Below are 20,553 nucleotides of genomic sequence, written 5' to 3'. Positions count from 1 at the left end.
GTAGTGCTCTTTCTCTCGAGTCAACTCTTAATTAAGGACAAACACAAAGTTCGTCATGAAGTGGTCTCATTATCTTCACCAGTGAATGTTTATATTTCCACTTTGTTACTCAACTCTGTTCCTAACGTAACACATGTTAACCGCGTCCCTTGTTAAAAGTTATATAGGATTTGAGAACTTAATGTTAACCGTGTTCATATCGTGTTATACAACACAATATAGTGCAAGAGACGAATGCTCTAAGAACATTTTAGCTTGCTAATTTTTGTTAGAGTCAAGTGTCCCCACCCTCTTCCGGCTAAACGGTTATTTATGGATACGTAACATAAAATTTTGAATGGGTTTGTATATTAATATCGTCTAAAAATAAAGATTTTGAAAAAAAAAATCATTTTTAGGTTCCTTCCTGACATGCAAAGTGAGGATGAATTTTTCATCGTCTATCCCATGGTTTGGTATGGTTATGGGTATTTTTGTGCATTACATATGGGATTAAAGTGCTACTATCGCAATTATAGGAAAAATATTTTTTTTTATCCCGAATCCAGACAAATTTAACAATATTCTAATTAGGTAAATCCGTTCAGCGGTTTGGAAGATATTAGGTACAGGATACATACAAGATACGCGCGAAAAACATAATCCTTCTTGTGCAGTCGGGTAAAAATATGGGACTATTTTTATAGTCTATTTCTATGGGACTATTTCTATATGGGACTCAAAATAATTAACTACAATAATGCATAATTCTTAAAAAAAACAAGAACGCTCTAACTGTACTATAATAGTAAATAAAAGACGTGTGGCACTCGGGGGCATTTTGTATCAACTTATGCAATTATAATTATTTATTTTATATTTTATTCATGCAGTATTTCTTTTCCTTTGATATTATTAATTCAAGTTACACTTTTTGACCGTGGTGACCGATAAGAAAACAAATTTTTCTTTTACTAAAGAATCGTACAATACGTCTAGTCGCACGCACACAACGCCGTGTCGAAGGCTGCCGAACTGAAACGACGTTAGACGATGCACGGCCTTCAAGCCACACCTCCGTGCCCGTCGGAGTGGGGAGCGTGAGGTTTTTTCGTTACGGAATTTCTGGATTCGGTCCCCGCGCTCAAAGCGTTTTATTAGGTTAGGAAAAATACTTTTGTTAGGTAATGTATCTTATTAAATTAATATTATTAAAATGTATGTGAACAAAAAAGAAATTAACTCGTCACGCTCCCACACCAATCCAATTATGTACACACTTGGTGTGGATGCGTTCATTGAAATCAACGATTTCCCGTGAATTCTACAATTTCAGCTGATTCAGAGGAGTACTCAGGGTACTCAGGTATATTCAGAACAATTCCTCGGAACAGATTCTATTGAATTCCGAAATCAAATTAACGGTTAGCTTGGCTCGTTAAAAGTTTCCAGTATTTCATAAATAAACATTATTGCTACAATTTGTCGGAGAGCCTTTTGTTATAATTGTCGATCCAGGACCTCGAGACGATAACCACTGGATCAAAGAAGCAGTTTATTTTGCTTATAAAAAGAGGATATGCAGCTAAGAGCTACCACTGTACTTCTATGTGGGTTGATGGGCTTATGATCCCAACGATCACTATTGGTCCCCGATCCGGCATTACAAATTCTCACCTAATATAGTACGAGCTCCGGCATAAGGAACATATATTCTCATCTGTAGTTCATTAGTGATGAGAAATAAATTAAATTGCAAATAGGTTGCCCTGTTAAACTGTGACCAATCACATTTATTTATTTTTTTCATACAAAATCTAGGAAACCATGAACTAGATCGAAGGCAACTCAATACATTTATATTAATCATAAAATAAGCTTTCATATGACAAATTAGACAACTAAATAATTGATGAGGGTATTCATATAACATTAATTAATTGTTTATAATTATCTGACTACCACACAGTTGCAGTGTAAAAGCAGGCAAGCTTTACGTTTTCAATTCTGTTAGGTATATTATTTTAGCTATTGTTCTTTAACCCCTCTCATTTTGAGAGGAGACTCGAGCTCAGCAGTGAGTCGAATATGGGTTGAATGACATATTATAAAACAAAGTCGCGCCTGTCTGTTAGTGATAAATTCAAAGACTTGCTTGCTTTACAGATTTTCACGCGATTTTCACCAATAGATAGATTGATTTATAGAAAGGTACCTATATTTTTGTTAATATTTTATGTGAATCGATTTAAATGTGATGATAAATTAGTTGTTGGAATAGTCGGAAAAAATCAAGAAAAGTTGTAGCTTTGGTAAAAAAGCTTTGCCTACCGTATTTCAAACAACTAAAAATATTGACCCTGCCCTGCATTTATATTTTTGAAATATGTAAATTTGTAAGACAAAATTTTCATTTTTACAAAAAAATCGAAAACACTTATAAACCACCGGCGTTTCCGCGAAAAAAAACGAAAATAAACTCATTTACCCTTCTTCAAAATTAATACTCCACAGCTCCGGCCCATACGCAATGTAAATAAAAATTTACAATAACCTTCCACACCATATACGTAATGAGGGGAAAGATATTGCTTTAAAAAAAAAGGGGACTTTGTGGTCGAATAGTGCTACTACGCGGTAAATGACTACGTGAATGATAAAGAAAACAAAAAATAAAATCGGTCTCCCTATCACTCACTCGACAAAAGGCTACGCTCAAACTGGGTATCCATCCATCCACATTATATAATAAAATGTAATGCATAATTATTATTATATTGCGTAATGTAATATGTGTATTATTGCTTGAATATTAAATAAATAAATAAATAAATCTATCTCTTAAGAATAATTTGCAACAGTTATACAATCCTTCAAATATAATATTATTTAATTATAAACGTATAATGAAAGTTTACACCGATTCTCGCGAACGACGACGCGGGCGTCAGCTAGTTTATATTAAAACGCACACATGAACACATAAAGTTAGACAAATATATGCGCCTTAATGATATTAGTATAGCTGATAAAAACCCAAGAACGTTAACACCTCTAAGCCAAAGGTCGTTCTTTAATTACGACCAAATGGCTGGGACTCATTTGGCCGTAATTAAAGGCATATTTTTGCTCGAGTCGGGGTGTTGGTGACAGCCTAAATAACGGGTTCAATCGGCTACCAAAAGAGTTAGCGCCGGCACATATCTGGCAACTTACTGCGAGGCATTTGTTACTTGACGAACCTTCGTCAAAGTTTTCTTTAGAATCGCTTTAGCAGAATGATAAAAACTGCGCTAAAATTGTTATTTGTGAAGCTAAAAAAAACTTAGCGTCTAAACGGTGGGAAGCGATTTCGTTTTTGTACAAGTGGGCGCTCTGTCAATAAAGCACGAGTGCATTTTATAAAACGAACGAAGTGAGTTATATAACAGCGACACGAGAGCTTTAATGCTAATTTATGCACGTTCCATACTCATAATCTACTATTAATTAATTTATAATTAATAATAATTATTATTATTTATTTATAAAATAGCTGATACCCGCGTTACCGTAGAAATACGGGGACAGTATATAACCTTTAGCCTGCCTCGATAAATGGGCTATCTAACACTGAAATAATTTTTAAATCGAATCGAAATTAGTTCCTGAGATTAGCGCGTTCAAACAAACAAACTCTTCAGTTTTATTATATAAGTAGGTATAGATTGCATAGAAAAAGTTACCTCCGCTGGGCTCGCTAGATATGCTGCCCACGCTTGCTCATCGTCAGGGTTGTATTTACTTTAAGGTTACGTTACGTGTTATACTAGAAGATTTACATCAATTGCGCGACAAGAGGATATTATTTGATGAAGAACAGGAAGACAAAATGTCCAGCAGTTGATGACCAACAGATGATCTATATATACATACATATATTATATCTATCTTTCAATTTCATCATCATCATTCAAAGAAAACTGCGGTGAAAATTAAAAGTTAAAACGTGGCGTGGTGCCTTTTAATTTTTACCGCCTTTTCATTACTGTAGGTATTTTCCTGCCACCTCTTAGATTAGATCCTAACCGCCAACTCTGTTAACGCGAGTTGTCTCAATCGCCTGAATATGAATTGGATAAGACGGATCCACGATCGTGGATAATAAAAAGTAAACACGAGCTAGATAGCGAAGTAACGACGTTTCAGCGAATCGTTTGTAATTACAAAAGTTTATTCTTATTTAAACCTCAGTCAGGATTGTCAGTCTCTCGGCGGGCCCGTTCGGAACTTTCTTTAATCAAACAAAAACTTGGAGGTACTTTTACAAAAATTGCTTGATTGCTTACTAGGGACTGATTGGATGTTATTGTTTTCGAAAAGTTTTTTGCATTCATTATCTTTGAGATAATTGACAATCCTTTAACCATTAAACTTAAAAATTATAGTACAAAAGTAAGTTGAACCGTTAATTGAATTAATATAAATAGTACAAAACTTTATTCTGTTCCTGTTATAAGAGGTTGATTGTGTTGCTCGCATATATTTTTATTATACTTTTCTTTTGTTTGTAATACTTAATTTGGTTTGTGTGACATAAAAATCTTTCTTCTTCTTCATCATCTTATCTACATCAGATCTCACTGTACCAGTAAAAGACACCATATTGAAATATATTATTTAAAAACGTGAATATTAAAAATATCTGTATCAGGTCTATTTAAAGCCAGTAATAACAAAGGCTTTCAAACAAAGGTCACCCTTCATTTAGCTACGGAGTGGTGTGAATTGGTTATGTAGATGAGATATATGACGCAACTGCAACACCAAACGGTATCCACTGATTTGGTTATCATCAGTTCTCTGAAATCCGCCCACTATGGAATCAAATATAGCGTCATATTCAGTAACAAGTGACAGTAAATAGAATGCAAATAAAGATTTACGGTATGCATTATTCAGCCTCATCAAAAACTATTATTTCTATGAAATTCCGAGAGCAACTATTTCGGTTATCAATTCTGTTGACCATGAAATACAAAATCAGGGAGACATTGTTCCCACGCAAAGTTAATTTCACCCATAGTTTCATCCCCGTTCGGAAAACAATGCACGTAATAAACAGCGTTCACGGTCAGTTCCAATTTTAGCTTTGATCAGTGACTTGTTGTGATAATTTTGTATTCAATATTTTCTATTCACTGACACAACATTGCGCCACATAGCATACACAATTATTCAGGAATATTGCAAGTATCGGAATATGAATATTTGATTTTGTTTAAGAGTGGGAGTTGTCGCGAAGTTAAAACCTAATACTATGATGGTAAAGTAAAAGGTGGCAAACCGTAAGCTTTTGTCTTAGGGTCTGGCTGAAGACCAAAATTTTACATAAAAATTATATTATTAAAACAATTTTTTTAAGTATTACTTTCGAATTTAAATTGGTTTTATAGATTTTAATTGACGTTGTTTGAGCCTTTGAGGTCCTCGTTTCATCAGAATTGTAACACTACAAACTCTCTTTTTTTTATGATCTTTATTTTTCCACTTTTGTTCGTATATGCTATTCTGTTTCGATGTTTGGTATCTTGCTAACCCGTGGCAGCTGCATGGTGGGTCTAAGCTCCAGATTCCCTCTCTTATATGAGATGAGGCTGATGATGATGATAAAGTAATGGCACTTACTATGATCACTCATTTACGCTTATTTTAATAAAAGCTTGTTGAAAATTGTTACGATTTGCTTCTGTACTATTACGCTTGCAACTTCGCCCGCCCTTGGACCTCATTAATCCGGCCCTGTCTCAAAATCCGTTCTATGCAGAGATCTACTAAATATAAAATACGTACTTCGTACGTCAAACAGTTTTCGATATTTCGTGATGAGTGGCCTTTCGCTTTCATTTTTACTAATATTATAATGTTGAAGAGTTTGTTTGTTGGCTTGATCGCGCTAATCTAATAATCATACGGGTCCGATTTGAAAATCTCTGTCAGTGTTAGATAGCTCATTTATTGAGGAAGGCTATAGGCTATATATTATACCCCTGGTCCTACGGGAACGGGAACCACACGGGTAAAATGGCGTCAGCTAGTGTACAACACATTTAGAAGATTATAAGTGCGCGCGCTAGTGCCATATAAACCGGACCTTATGTAAATGAGTCTTTAACGGAGAACCATCCATTTTGGCCAATTACCGAACTCGAGGAGACGGTCACACGATTCTCGGCTCTTAAGTGTCAAAGTGCCGAACTGTGAACTTAACGATCTTAATCCACATTTCAACGTTAATTATTTAGGAAACTCAACATAAAGTGGGTCTATGTGTTGATATACCTTAAACAAACAATATACAAGGTATATAATACAATATAATTAATGGATCAAACGCAAGTGGAATCATAATTAGTATGATTAGTTTTAGATAATTAGGTGATATGTGTAGGGTTTCATATTTAAATGATGGGACAATCTGATTATTGCAAAATACTCGTAGTAGATTAATTATTATTTATTTTATATTTTTATTATTTTTTAGGTTAAATATAAAAAATATTTTAGAAACAAAAAGTAGCTTATATTTTGCTCCAAGTTCCTATTTATTGCTATACAAAGTTTCATTTTGATTGGTTCAGCTGTTTAGTCTTGAAAACAGGCAGACAATACAGTAAACACAACAGACAGCCAGACTTACTTTCACATATATTATATACCTACCCAACAAATTGTTGATTAATATGTCTCTAGTTCTGAAAAGTACTTTCCAGATATATGTACCTACTCGTATGTGGCCGTTGTAGTAGTTTCATTGGATGGACGAGTTCAAGACGAGGTTTTTCAACGGAGCTTTTCTCTTACACTACACCGGTAAAGATAATAAGCCTCAGTTTTAATCTTGGGAAAGTTGTGACCTAAAAATAAAATAAATAAAACGTTAACAAAGCTAATATAAAACGATGTTTCGAGTTCGCGCACAAACTCAATATTTTGATTGCCTCTTTGAATGTCATTTGAGAACAAAAGCCTGTCTTCGGGAGCGGAGAAATCCCTAAAGCAAAATGTGAATCAGGAGAGGAAATTTTCGGTGCAAAGAACAAGCGAACCAATCGTGATCTTTTATTTTTTTTATTTTTTATTTATTTATTATTCAACAAACAACACATTTAAATTAAGCCTAACCATAGTACAACACAAACCACAGTTGGTTTTACTGTGCACTGGTTATTATTGCATAATACAATATTTAGGAACAATCAGAACATTATTAACAAACAGAAGAGGATAAATACCAAGAAGATGTGGAAGTGGAAGATGACAAATAATATAACGAAACTTTCTTTATAAACTTATTTATCTATTGTTGAAAACGGTATTCTGTAGTTCTCACTTTATCGCGAATAGATAGACGGACGCGGCGGAGCACTTTGCTTTATTAAAGATAATAATAATAGAGTTTACCACAATATGCTTTATTCTATCCCGTATTTTCACGAGATCGGGGAAGAACACGAGTGTAGCCACGGGGAGTCCACAAGTTTTATAAAATCCTACTAATATTATAAACGCGAAAGTTTGTATGGATGTTAGGATGTTTGTTTGGATGTTTATTACTCTTTAACACCGCTACTACTGAAGCGGCTGAAATTTGGAATACTTACTCTAGATTAACACATAGACTACTTTTTATCCATGGTTTTCCGAGATTTGCAAAAACTGATGATTTTGATGATATGAATGTTTGTTATTCTTTCACGCCTCGAATACTAAACCGAATTAGCTGAAATTTGGTATTGAGATATATTGTAATGGATGGATTAACACATAGGCTACTTTTTATCTCGGAAAAATCCATGGTTCCCCAGGGATTTGTAAAAAACTAAATTCCACGCAGACGAGGATTACGCAGAGGACGATTCCAAGGGCGTCCGCTAGTTATGGTTATATATAGATTCTCCAACAACAATATCTTGTCAACCCTGCTAAGTTACAGGGAAATTGATTGGATTACACTCTGTTAAAAGTTTTAACAAGGCCTGGCGGAATATTATTCACTTCAGAGTAATCAGATTAAGAAAGGAGGCTACGATTTCTTTAACATTATCCATTGCTTAAAGTCATCCACTTTAAACCGTGACACAACATAATATATTGTGTCACGGTTTAAAGTGGATGACTTTTTTATGTTTTTATATAACCCAGTGGATATGACCTTTGCCTTCGATTCGGCGGGCGTAGGTTCGAATCCGGTCACATGCATGCACCTCGTAACATCGTGTCAAACATCGTGAGGAAACCTGCATACCTGAGAATTTTCTTAGTTCTCTACGTGTGTGAAGAATGCGGATTAGCAGACTTGTGCTCAACATTGAGCCGTATATGGGTTGTTAACGATAACGACGTTGAGATGCTAAGCAATTTTGTTGAAGTATAATAGTAGAGCAATATTGTGTACCTGCAATTATTACTTTCGGAGCTACAGGCGCAGTCGTGTATAACTTAAACTATAAATAAAATAAAAAAAATCACGCGCTCACCTGATGGTAAGTGTAGACGTTACATAAATGGAACGTTTGCCTATATATCAGCTCGGCTCAGTTTACAAGCACTTTTGACACGTCAGTTGACTATTTGTAAAGATTCTACCACCGGTTCGGAAGGCAGGTTCTGCTGAGAAGATACCGGCAAGAAACTCAACAGTTGCTCTTTTGAAAAAGTCATACAGTATTATAATTTACAATTGATAACAATTACTGTTTACATTTCTTATAGTTTTACTTCCTGTGTGAAGGTGGAAGCTGATCCAACGGCCTCCAAGCATCTTTATCATTAAGGAACTCATCAATGTTGCAGAACCCTCACATTTCTTTATTTCTCTCACAGGTGCCAGAAACCGGGTCGTGTGTCCAAGTGTGCGTACAATGTGCACCAATGTTTAAAAGAAAGGTGGGAAAGGTCCATCAGGTGCGTCACTACCGCATCATCCTGAAGCCTAAGGCGTGGAGACGTATTCCTATGAAAATACTGAAGTGGGGGCGCAAGATGACGTCCACTAAGCATTACAGCCTGGTGACTCACGACGACTACGACGCTCGGATCCCGCTCCACGCGGACGGGGCGTTCGAATACGGCATCACGTTTCGTGCTAAGGTATGTATCTTTTTTTTTCTCATTCATTAATTCATGTATTATGTTCATAAAATACAATATAATAATATAAACCACTACTACGTCTCAAACGGTGAATGAAAACATCGTGAGGAAATCGGCATACCAGAGAATTTTCTTGATCCTCTGCGTGTGTGAAGTCTGCCAATGTGCGTTGGGCATGGTTTCATTCTGAGAGGAGACTCGAGCTCAGCAGTGAGCCGAATGTAATGATGAATATTTATAAAATATAATATAATAATACGAACCACTACTAAAAATTCAGGTTTCCCGTTGCAGGACATTTGAGCGCACAAAGAACCGGTGTTAAGGCTCTAGAGTGATACCTTTTGATACTGAATGTCTTCTTTATTTTTTTCTTTCTTCGAATAATAATGATTGGTCTCACAACGATGACCTATCCATAAACTATAAATAAAACCTTCTGGAATCGTAACAATTATATCAACACTAAGATAATCTACAGTCCTTGTCCTATGTCTTAGTATGCAGTTATGCTATCCAAGTAAAAAATGGATGAAAGTTTGTATCAAAACCCATCAATTTTCAAATTATATCCGCAAGACAAACGTTTCATGACTTTCAAAGTGAGGAAATTACATTTACAAAGGTAGTAGGTACTTAATCTTAGCCATAAAAGGACTCGACTGAGATCGCTCGTTATAAAGGTTGAGAAAATAAATTTATATACCTAATCGGTTCCTTTGTGAAGATTCTTCATAGAATTCAATTACCAAGAGTAAAAAGTGTAGTGATATTATAGAGTCGTACTCCTGATGAGGATAAATGAACCTGCCATAATTCGTTAGAATGGAAGGAAAAATACAAACGCTTCGTATACAACTCTGAACAAAGTAATAAAAGTTCATTCGTCGCGGAACAGAATTTAAAGAAACATATTTTTTTTTAATTTCTGAAAGCCAAAATTGCAGTTTTTGTAACCTAAAAACAAAACCCCGAAATAGAGCTCCAGTATTTTGACTCAATCTCAAATTTAAAAAAAAATCCTTGAAGAACTCCTCTACGCGTTTATGAGGAAAATGGAAAAGTTTAAAATGATTATTAAATTAGATAGAAAAATTCTATATTATTTTTAAAGTTAAATAGAATTTTGATTTTTCACAGCTTTAAGGGACAGTAGTCCGAGTATGTGATACGGATTTCAGCTTGATACTTCCACGCGCTCCTGGGAAAAAGGTTCTTGACAGACAGACAGACGGATAACGAATGTCTCCGTTTTTACCTTTTTATTTTGAACCCTAAAAACTGTAACTTTCAGAAGTACGTCTAAACAATTGATATGGAGACATGAAACAGGAGATATGATTCATCATCATATCCCATTGAAAATAATAAAAAAATGCGTTTTACATATGGACAATTGTCCTCAATTAAGTCCAGATCCTTCTGGACTGTTGAAACCCTCTCAAAGCGACCAGGTTCAAACACCATAATTGGGTACTGTATGTATCTATGGTAGAAGCATGAGATGACAAACTTTCAGCTTTCAGAAAATGAGGTATGTTTGGCTCTCGTTCTACGATTTATAATCAGAGCAAGGAAACGCTTAGCGATGGGCGTTATTGTAGAGTATGAATGGCCTCTTTGTGACTGGACCATTGTGCATGGAACAGAACAGACAGTACGTCCAATTTTGGGCTCTTTATGTAATAAAACCAGGCTTCGTATCTATCCCGTTACGCACAGATATACCCTCAAATTGAATTTCGAATTATTTTTATATTCGTAACTAGTGGACGACCGCGATTTTGATCGCGAAAAAATCGGGGTAAACTTTCTCCAATAGTAGTAGGCCATCCTTAAAAGTAGATTTATTTATGTCATCGCGAACTTTAATGTAGTCTAGCAGATGCCGCGCGGCTTCGCCCGCATAGTCCTCGGGGATAGTGTAGCTTCTCAATAGTGAATGATTTTTTTAAATGGGTTCAGTAGTTTCAGAGTTGTTGCAAATCAACAAACAAACAAATTTTTCCTTTTTATAACATTGGTATAGACAAAAGATAGCAAAAACCCGCGATGTTATCCGTGAAATTCTGTTTTTCGCAAATCCCGCGCCAATTTCTTTATCTTCGAATAAAACTCTTATTAAAATCGTCGCTATTCCAGAGAACAGCCCGGACAAACAAAGGGACAGACAATAAATTCAAAAAAGATCGTTTGCCTTCTAATGACGTGTAAAATAATTATAAGTAGGTACTTGAAAAACAGTTATCTTAAAATCACAAACAGACACTCCAATTATCTTTATTTATGAAATATCTCTAAAGAAATAATATCCCATCAGGCATTGTGAGGAAGTTGCTTGAATACTAACTACTGAGTTTTTAATGGTGTGTTGCATAAAATTTATATACCTACTAAGCATTGTAAAAGTAAGAAAATAACGTTTAAATAAATAAATAATAATATCTATTTCGAAACTCGTAGAGATGGCGTTCCAATAAAAAATAATAATCATTTGAAACCATAAAAGACATTTTTGAAAAATAAAGATAGAAGATATATTTATAGATAGAAAATCGTTAGCGTATAACAAGCGTAGAATGTCCCGCAGTGTATATACTCTACGAGTACAAACGAGCCAATTTGTCGACATCCACCTACCCTCTACCTCTCATGTAATGATAGCTCAAGTTTTATGATTGGCTGTTTGCACGCAGTAGGTTTCCTACTCGTGTTTCGCACCTACAGCCTACACCTATGTCGGTGTGATCGAACTAAAAGATTTTTTTTGTCATTCTGTCTACATTCATTTGTTCCGGCTAATCTCTGATACAACTGGACCAATTATGATGGACGTTTACTGGCAGATAGGTGATGTTTTAATTATTTAAGTCGCGTAAAACAGGGGTACAACATAAATAACTTTCATTTATTATTTATAAATAAATAATAAATATATTAATAATCTTTATAATAGTTTTTAGTTAACGCAACGGATTTTAATGCAGTTTTTAACAATAGATAGAGCGATTTTAGGGGCAGGTGTAGACTGTAGATATAATACAAGTAGATAATGGAAAATGTCGTTATTCAGGGTTCGTCGGGACGAATAAACGGGGCTACTTAATTATAATTATAATAATTGTGCTTTAAAGCTAATAGTAATGTAAAGTTACACTTTACATGTTGTCTATAAAGGGAATGATATTTTACAATTTTCGCGGATGGAGTCGCATGTATCCCGTAGTTAAGGATAAAAAAGTTTAGTCATTTATGAAAAAATAAAAAAAAAACTTTTACAGAAAATGATAAAAAGAGTCCTTCGAGCCGGATTTGAACCAGCGACCTATGGATGACCACATATTAACACTACAGTCCACCGCTCTACCAACTGAGCTATCGAAGGTACATGCGAACCGAGGAAATTTTAGGATCTATATCCACTTTTCCGACCTTTGAAATGCTAATAACTTTGAAATTACGTGATTAAAAAACATCTTTAACTGCTGTAGGTTCTAGAACGCGTATGCAAAGCTGCTTTAATATGATCACTGTCTGGGCAGGACAATACGAGCGGAGAAAGAGATTGTTAACTAGTTTTAAAAGAGCTCCTTAACCGTACACCCGGGTAACAAGTACCTCCAAGTACCGGGTTCTGCTCGGAGTCTTTTTTCTGCCACACGATGGACCTGTACCCGTACCGTACCCGTACCCGTACGTAAGTCTAATTGAAATAAATATTAAAAACTAGCGGACCCGGTCAAGCTTCGCTTTACCTACCTACCCTACCTAATCTTAAACATTTGTATGGGAAATAGAAAAGGCTTGTTTTATGGTTTTCCCGCAATTATTCTAATTTTTCTCACCTTTTAAACCTTCCCTATACCTCCACAAACATTTCAAGACCAAGATAAGATAAATCCTTTCAGCCGTTCTCGAGTTTTAGCGAGACTAACGAACAGCAATTCATTTTTATATATTAAAAATAAAGGTACATTATTTAAATTGTATGGTGGATCTAAGCCTCATTACCTCTCTCCTATAAGTTTGGCCCTGTAGTTAGCCGGTAAAATATGTTGATTAGGATAGGATAGGTCAGTTTGCTTCACACACTTTGAGAGAAATATTTATTATTAATTCAAAATTTATTTATTTCAATTAGGCTTAGTTAACAAGTAATTTTGAAATGTCAGATTAATGTCATAATTAAATTTAATCTAATGGTGGTAATAATAGTCGAATATTATGAAGAAATCTCAGACTTCATCAAGTATGTTAAGCAATTATGGAAGTTATAGTGAAACACTCTAACTAATTGTTTACAACACGCTTCGACAAAGTTAAAGGTAACCTGGGATCGAACCTCTGACCTCTCAAACGAAATTCAAAGCCTTAACCAGTTATGCTATCGCCAATTTTACTATAGTCGCCATCTAGCGGGAAATTTGATCAACATGCCAGAGCTGGCGTGCGTTGAAAATTCTTAGGGAGTGATAGCATAGCGTCCTATCATAAACTTTGTTAACACTGGAACGATGCTGTTTCTGTAGGTACTGTTTCAAGATCAGGTTTTTTATTATCTGTAAGTTTTGTGTCCATTTCGTCACTTTTATATTCATAATTTTAAAAAGAGGTTGATTAAATATTAGCTTTAAATTTATCATTTAAAAATAGAATGGAAGGCGAGTCAGCTGGTTCCTTACATTCACTAGATTTTTAGATGAAATTTAATAAAAGCTTTTATTTAACTTGCAATGTATGTAAGTATGTTACAGTAGATTCTTTGAACTCAATTTTGAAGTAGATATCTTCAACCGATTGAGCTAAAACTTTGTATACACGTTAAATTTTGATGACAAAGCACGATATGTTATGTGATGTCATTCTAAATCCAATATGGCGGACTACTCAAGATGGCGGAATAATTATTTGTAATGAATTTCTACAATATGGGTATCAAACGAAAGGGCTTAAGAGTAACTTGAGAATATGAACAGATTCAGCGAAAAATAACTTAAAAAATTAATAAAAAGCAAAAACCTTTTTGAAAAATCATATAAATTGTATATATTACATTATAATAGTATACTAGTGTAAGTTATAGGTGATAGGTAAAATTTTGAAAGAAAAAAAACATTGTTTTCTTTTTATAGCATTAAAATAAAAGATTTATTAAAAAGAGCTTTTTTTGCTTCTAATTTATTGTTTTTATTTTTAGAGTGAAAACATCGAACTTCCAAGCCAACGCTAACAAAAGATACAGTCGTCTATGATGCAAATTTCCGAGACTCGCGAGAAAATCAAAATCTACAGGCTACTTCCTGTGAACTTAGAATCTTGTAATTTGGTACGAAGCAACGTCTAGTACCATAGTACCATAGTACCATGGAAAAATTGCGAAATGTATACATTATTCCATTCAATTCATATCAAATAATTTATAATTTATAATACCTTTAAACTATAATAAAATCAAACTTCTATATCAACGTATTTCTTGACAATCGAGTAACAACACTCCTTTGCTCGTGTTGTTCTCCCTGCCTAGCATTTGGTAAGATCATATTAGAGCAACTTTGGATACCCGTTCTAATATAGAACTGTAGCAAGTTCTGTATTAGAACCTGTATCCAACTTTGCTGGTAATTCTCTCGCACCTACTTCTATGGCGTACAGACTAACCACTTACGTTACATTAAAAACTTAAACTAAATCACGGGCTTGCCTTATGTTCAAGGTTCAAATCTAACGCAGATTTTTGAAAAGCCTCCCGCACTGATATACGATAAAAAGTGTAAAATTATTGTAATTAAGTTATTATTAAATTAAATTCTAAAAAAAGACAAAAAAGTGTTTATCAGTATGTACTGTCTTTGCAGATTTAATTTTGATAGGCAAATAACATAATGATCTCCTGCAGCTGACGAGACTGATGTTGCAGCTATTGGATATGAGACTCTCAGGAGGGCACTCCTCGACAAACCGATAATCCAATCTTAAACACATGCTGAAAGTGGTCGTGAAGGATTATTACGTCCTTAATAAAAATAAGAAGCTACCATAAAGTTTATCAATATGGTATTTATGGCACATAAACGCAAACAACCTGCTGGCATAATGTTTTCATATTATATTATTTACAACACGTTTATTGGGTCGAACATAAAAAAGTAATTGGGATTTTAGACAAGATATTCTAAAACTTTGTTCATTTTTCAAGGTAGTCTATACGTAAAGGTAAACTCAATTATTGTTCAAACTATGCTTACTCTGTGTTGATATAAACACATTTATTTTTCAAACTATGCTTACTGTGTTATGATATTATCACATTTATTTTTCAAAGTATACTTACTCTGTGTTGATATAAACACATTTAATTTTCAAACATTGTTTACTCTGTGTTGATATAAATTCATTCATAGTTCAAACTATGCTTACTCTGTGTTGATATAAACATATTTATTTTTCAAACTATGCTTACTCTATGTTGATATAAAATCATTTATTTTTCAAACTATGCTTACTGTGTTATGATATTATCACATTTATTTTTCAAAGTATACTTACTCTGTGTTGATATAAACACATTTAATTTTCAAACATTGTTTACTCTGTGTTGATATAAATTCATTCATAGTTCAAACTATGCTTACTCTGTGTTGATATAAACATATTTATTTTTCAAACTATGCTTACTCTATGTTGATATAAAATCATTTATTTTTCAAACTATGTTTACTGTGTTGGTATAAACACATTAATTTTTCAAACTATGCTTACTCTGTGTTGATATAAACATATTTATTTTTCAAGCTATGCTTACTCTGTGTTGATATATATTCATTCATTGTTCAAACTAGGTTTACTGTTTCTAGAGATCAACTCATTTGTTGTATTTACTACTTTGACTCGTTTTTAAGCTATTGTGACAATTAATAACAAATAATTGCTTAATAATAGCTTAAATAATTTACTTTTCAGCTCGAATGTTTACTAATATTTATACGTATTAGTAAACATATATATTGGGTCAAATACTATTAGAATAATATTTTTAATATTATCGGTAAAGTTTGGTAGGTATGCTAATAAGACCCACTTTACGAAGCTGTCCTATTATCGGATATTGCTTTATGAGAAGACATTTGACATGGTACCTAACCCTTGATTGATCTCACTTTTCAGTGCAGCTTGCTTTTTATAGAAATAAATCGCATCTGCACGCGACTTCGTCCGCACATAATTCTGGTATTTTTTAGTATTTCGGGAAAAATAAAAATACTTTTAGAAGCCTTTTATTATCCGAAATATTGACATTGCAAATTTTTATAAAGTAAAAGATTTAAGAAAGTAAAAACATTAAAAAAAGTTCCGGATGAATTGTAATTAAAATATGTTTTATATTTATTATATTACGGTTTCAGTAGAGAGAATACATACGAATTACTATTCCCAGCCCAGTCTTATAATACAAAGTCAGCTACCGAAAATCGAACTCGGGAACTTATTCACGGTGCTAGTTCACCCGCTACAAGGAAATTGGTTTCGATTCACATATAAAGCAAGGATCTAGCGAGTACTCCGTTACCTGCGATCATAGACTTATAAAATAGGCAGACGGTATCACACTGTCAAACAACTGAAGCACCTTATTGGCGCCACCAGATATAGGAAATTAATGTCGGTCGGTCTGTCTTTAAGTGTACACTACCGGACGCCCGGTACTTCATCCCTGGGGAATTAATTTTTTCACAAATCCCGAGGGAACCATGGATTTTTCCGAGATGAAAAATAGCCTAATTCTTAATCCAGAGTAAAATCTATTTCAATTCCAAATGTCCGCGAGGACCCACTTATATGCAACCTGGCAGAATTAGGGTGCGTACAATTCTTAGTTTTTCGGGAGACGGTATCTGGACTTTTTATTACATCTATGCCAGCGAGTATATCAACTAAATTGGAAATTGAACACCGGCCCCTTTGCATGTAGAGATACGACTTACGAGGAATCTTCTTACCTTTACCGTCTCCCTTTGCCAATACATATTACGTCATCTTTTACATTCTAATGTGCGTTCAGGCTTAACAATCGGAGTGCAAAATCACATTTGTGCTTTGTCACATTATAAGTCTTAAGAAGATTGCTGAAGTTGAAGAGCTGAAATATGTTTACTTTATAACACAGTAGCTGACCCGGTCAGATACTTTAAATTAGTGGATCAGTCGGCAGTGCGACCTAGGGACACGACATCCATTACGAATTGAGTGCTGCAAAGTGCCTTTAATATTATTACAGGTATGTGAAGTTATCAAGGTAATATTCAGAAACTATATTGTGTACAGTGGTATTTTCATTTCAAAGGTAGTTCAAGAAATCGTTACGCAACTCAATCGATCCGTTCCGCATAACGCCGTTTGCAATCGAAACTAATTCATTATTTTTGAGTTTTTATTTGAGTGTTAATTGTATTTTTAATATTTTTGTTGTAAATTCAATGTTCATAAATTTATTTTGTGATTAGTTAAGAGTTTGTATCATTTCGGTTTATTTTAATTTCAGTAGTCAAAAGATTGTGAATTATAATTTTATATGATTAACATTCCTGTTTCCTTCCAATTAATCGAAGAGCTGTGTTAGGAGTCTGTACATCATTAGACCTGTGGGTTCGACCCTAAAATGTTTCTTTTAAAGTTGAGCTACTATCAATTCAAAACCTTAAAATATTCTGATAATGATAATGATGACAGACAGATTCTTGAGACGGCGCATATTGTGAGGAGGCTCCTCACACTGGAGCCCTGACCGCCGGTTGCTTGGGTACTCAAATGTCCCACAGCGAGAAGGCTTATTTTTTCCATAAATTTTTAATAGTGTTTTGTATTATATTTTTATATTAAAACTAGCGGACGCCCGTGACTTCGTCCGCGTGAAACTCGATGTAAAATTTCAACTACCTCTACCCTAATCTTACTCTTCCCCTACACCCCTACCCTAACCCTACGTAATTTTTTTGTGTCATAAAAACGTTTTCCTGACAATAACAAACACATAAAAAAAATGTGAAATCGGTCCAGTCGTTCACGTGTGATAGCGTGACCAAGATATATATTGATTCAATTTTATATGTATATAGATTGTCAAAAATTAAATAAAAAAGGACAAATAAATAAATGAGAGAAAATGATGACAAATGAAGAAAATCCAGTTACTAGGTACTCTTTTATATATCTCCCCCGGAATACAGTGGACAGGATTGCTTTTTGTTCCCGGAGCGGGGCGCGGAGGCTATTTATATAGATAAACACAACTAAGCGCGACGCTGAACATCAAAGCGATCGGAAAAATGTAAAGGTTACAAAAATATATGTTTGTATACATTTATGAAAGGGAATCGAATGAATACATTCCGTTGATTCACTGTATTGACCGGGAACTTGCCGTAGCCAGACATACTTCTTTTGATATACTTACATTGAGAGTTTGGCAGCACTCGCTCCTGCACAGATTAATACAGCAGCCAATTATGAAGTTTTAAGATTTCAAGGATCCAGATCCTCGACTATCCATGTATGTATAAAGCGTATTTTTATTTTTTTCGGAATTCAGGATCTCTAGCAAAGGATCGCCACAAAGGGTTTGGCGATTAGAGATACAATTCCTCATGATATCATTTAGAAAATTTAGAAAAAAAATTGGGTTATAGGCAACGGAATTTTATGCTATAGACATGTTACGTGCCTAAAAAATCTACGAAAAAAGTGATCCGAATTTAGTTACTCCACTGAGCGCACACATGCACAATTTAAGTTTAATTACATTATATATTTATGTATATACCGTTTTTACAATTCCTGAACACAGAACTCGGAATTGTTTACAATATTTAGGTATTATTTATATTTATATTTATTTATATAACTTTCATAGTTTACTTTGCGACTCAATGAAATCACGACAATTAGCTGCTTTTGTTCGTCTCAGTTTTGACTTGCTAGTCACATTATCTCTATTATAAAAACTTTGGTTATAGGTATCTACTTAGACAATACGGTATCTAGACCCTTGAAACCTTTCAAAGCCAAGTCTAAACTCCATAAATGCCTACTGTATATATACTTATAGTAGGAGCGTGGGCTTGCAAACTTTTAGTATTCATTTAATGAGGATGTCTAGCTGTGGCAGGCTCTTGTTCTACTGCACGGCTATTCGTTCAATAAGTAGAGAATATTATTTATTGAGACGACATCTGAATTTGTTTTTATTCTGTACAAGTTAGTCCTTGACTACAATCTCACCTGATGGTAAGTGACGATGCATTTTAAGATGAAAGCGGGTTAACTTGTTAGAAGTTGGATGAAAATCTAAATAGCATAGGCGTACGTCTTGTGCCACCGGTAGGGTGGTAACTAGCCACGACCGTAGCCTCCCACCAGCCAACCTGGGACCAATTCAGAAAACCACAATAGGCCCAGCCGGGGATTGAACCCAGGACATCCAACTTGTAAGCCCACCGCGCATACCACTGCGCCACGGAGATCAAGGAGGCATAGTAGAGATCATTTGTAATATAACTCGTACATAAATGTACTAGTATCATGCTTGTCTTGCCGTCAAGTAACATTGCTGTTATATCCTGTGAAGCATGGTTGCCTGTCAATAACACATGAGGCTTAAAACCTACGGTTAAGTGCGGCTTGGTGCGTTTGGAAACCTCGTAGCTTTAGTTTTAAGTTTTCGCCTTTAATTATCACCATTAACTTAAGACATAACTTGACTATTCAAAAGTGCTTCTAACTAAGCCTAATTCAAATAAACGAACTTTGACTTTCACTTTGATTTTGCCTTAAGCCTCAGGCTGATGGACATAGAGTGGCACCTTGCTACAAGGGTTCTTTACGTGTCTTGTGATGTATTACTCTATGGGTTTCCTCTTACCTTTAGGTGCTTTGCTTATCCTTTCAACTGTTACTAAAAAAAGTTAGTTAAGATCTTGTATTACGTTTCCTCGCTCACAAATAAAGTAAATTAGCAGTAAATTGAAGCTCCATTTATTCAATGTTTTCCCTCTTTTAGTTTGAGAGGGAGGCTTTCCGATAAAGGCCTGTTTGAGTGATCACACGTTAGGGAATTACCAAGGGTATTACGATTTATTTTAAGAATAAATGTTTTACGCGTGTACATTTAAGTTTCTTTGAAGATTTGTTTATGAGTACTTTTATACCCTCCATTCACGTAATAAGCTTAAATCATTATACTTTTATTCAGTCAACAACAAATACATATTTATATACAAATAAATAATTAAATTAATTGAAAAGAATAATAAATTAAATATTTATAACAAATACACTCCACACCAAAGGGGCCGGAATCATCAGCGAGAGTTGCGGGTTCGATCCCCGGCCGCTGGGGTATTGTGGTACCCACTCCTAGTACAGTTTCAAATATTGGTCATA

General features: G+C 34.5%; 1 protein-coding gene and 1 non-coding gene across 2 annotated transcripts in view; one reads left to right on the top strand and one right to left on the bottom strand.

Moving 5' to 3' along the window:
* Nucleotides 1-20,553, top strand: part of LOC112049728 (carboxyl-terminal PDZ ligand of neuronal nitric oxide synthase protein) — a 156,153-nt gene that overhangs the window by 41,720 nt on the left and 93,880 nt on the right. The window contains exon 2 of the mRNA XM_052890616.1: nucleotides 8,845-9,111. Coding sequence (XP_052746576.1) covers nucleotides 8,893-9,111 — 219 coding nt within the window. The 5' untranslated portion in view covers nucleotides 8,845-8,892. The remainder of the gene's footprint in view (nucleotides 1-8,844; nucleotides 9,112-20,553) is intronic.
* On the bottom strand, nucleotides 12,412-12,499 carry Trnay-gua (transfer RNA tyrosine (anticodon GUA)). Its single transcript is given in 2 exon segments — nucleotides 12,412-12,447; nucleotides 12,463-12,499. It is a non-coding gene; the product is annotated as a tRNA-Tyr (tRNA).

This window comes from Bicyclus anynana, chromosome Z (genome assembly GCF_947172395.1).
Source record: "Bicyclus anynana chromosome Z, ilBicAnyn1.1, whole genome shotgun sequence".
Taxonomy (NCBI): Eukaryota; Metazoa; Arthropoda; class Insecta; order Lepidoptera; family Nymphalidae; genus Bicyclus; species Bicyclus anynana.
Note: the sequence above shows the minus strand (reverse complement) of the source record. Positions and strands in the feature narration are given on the sequence as shown.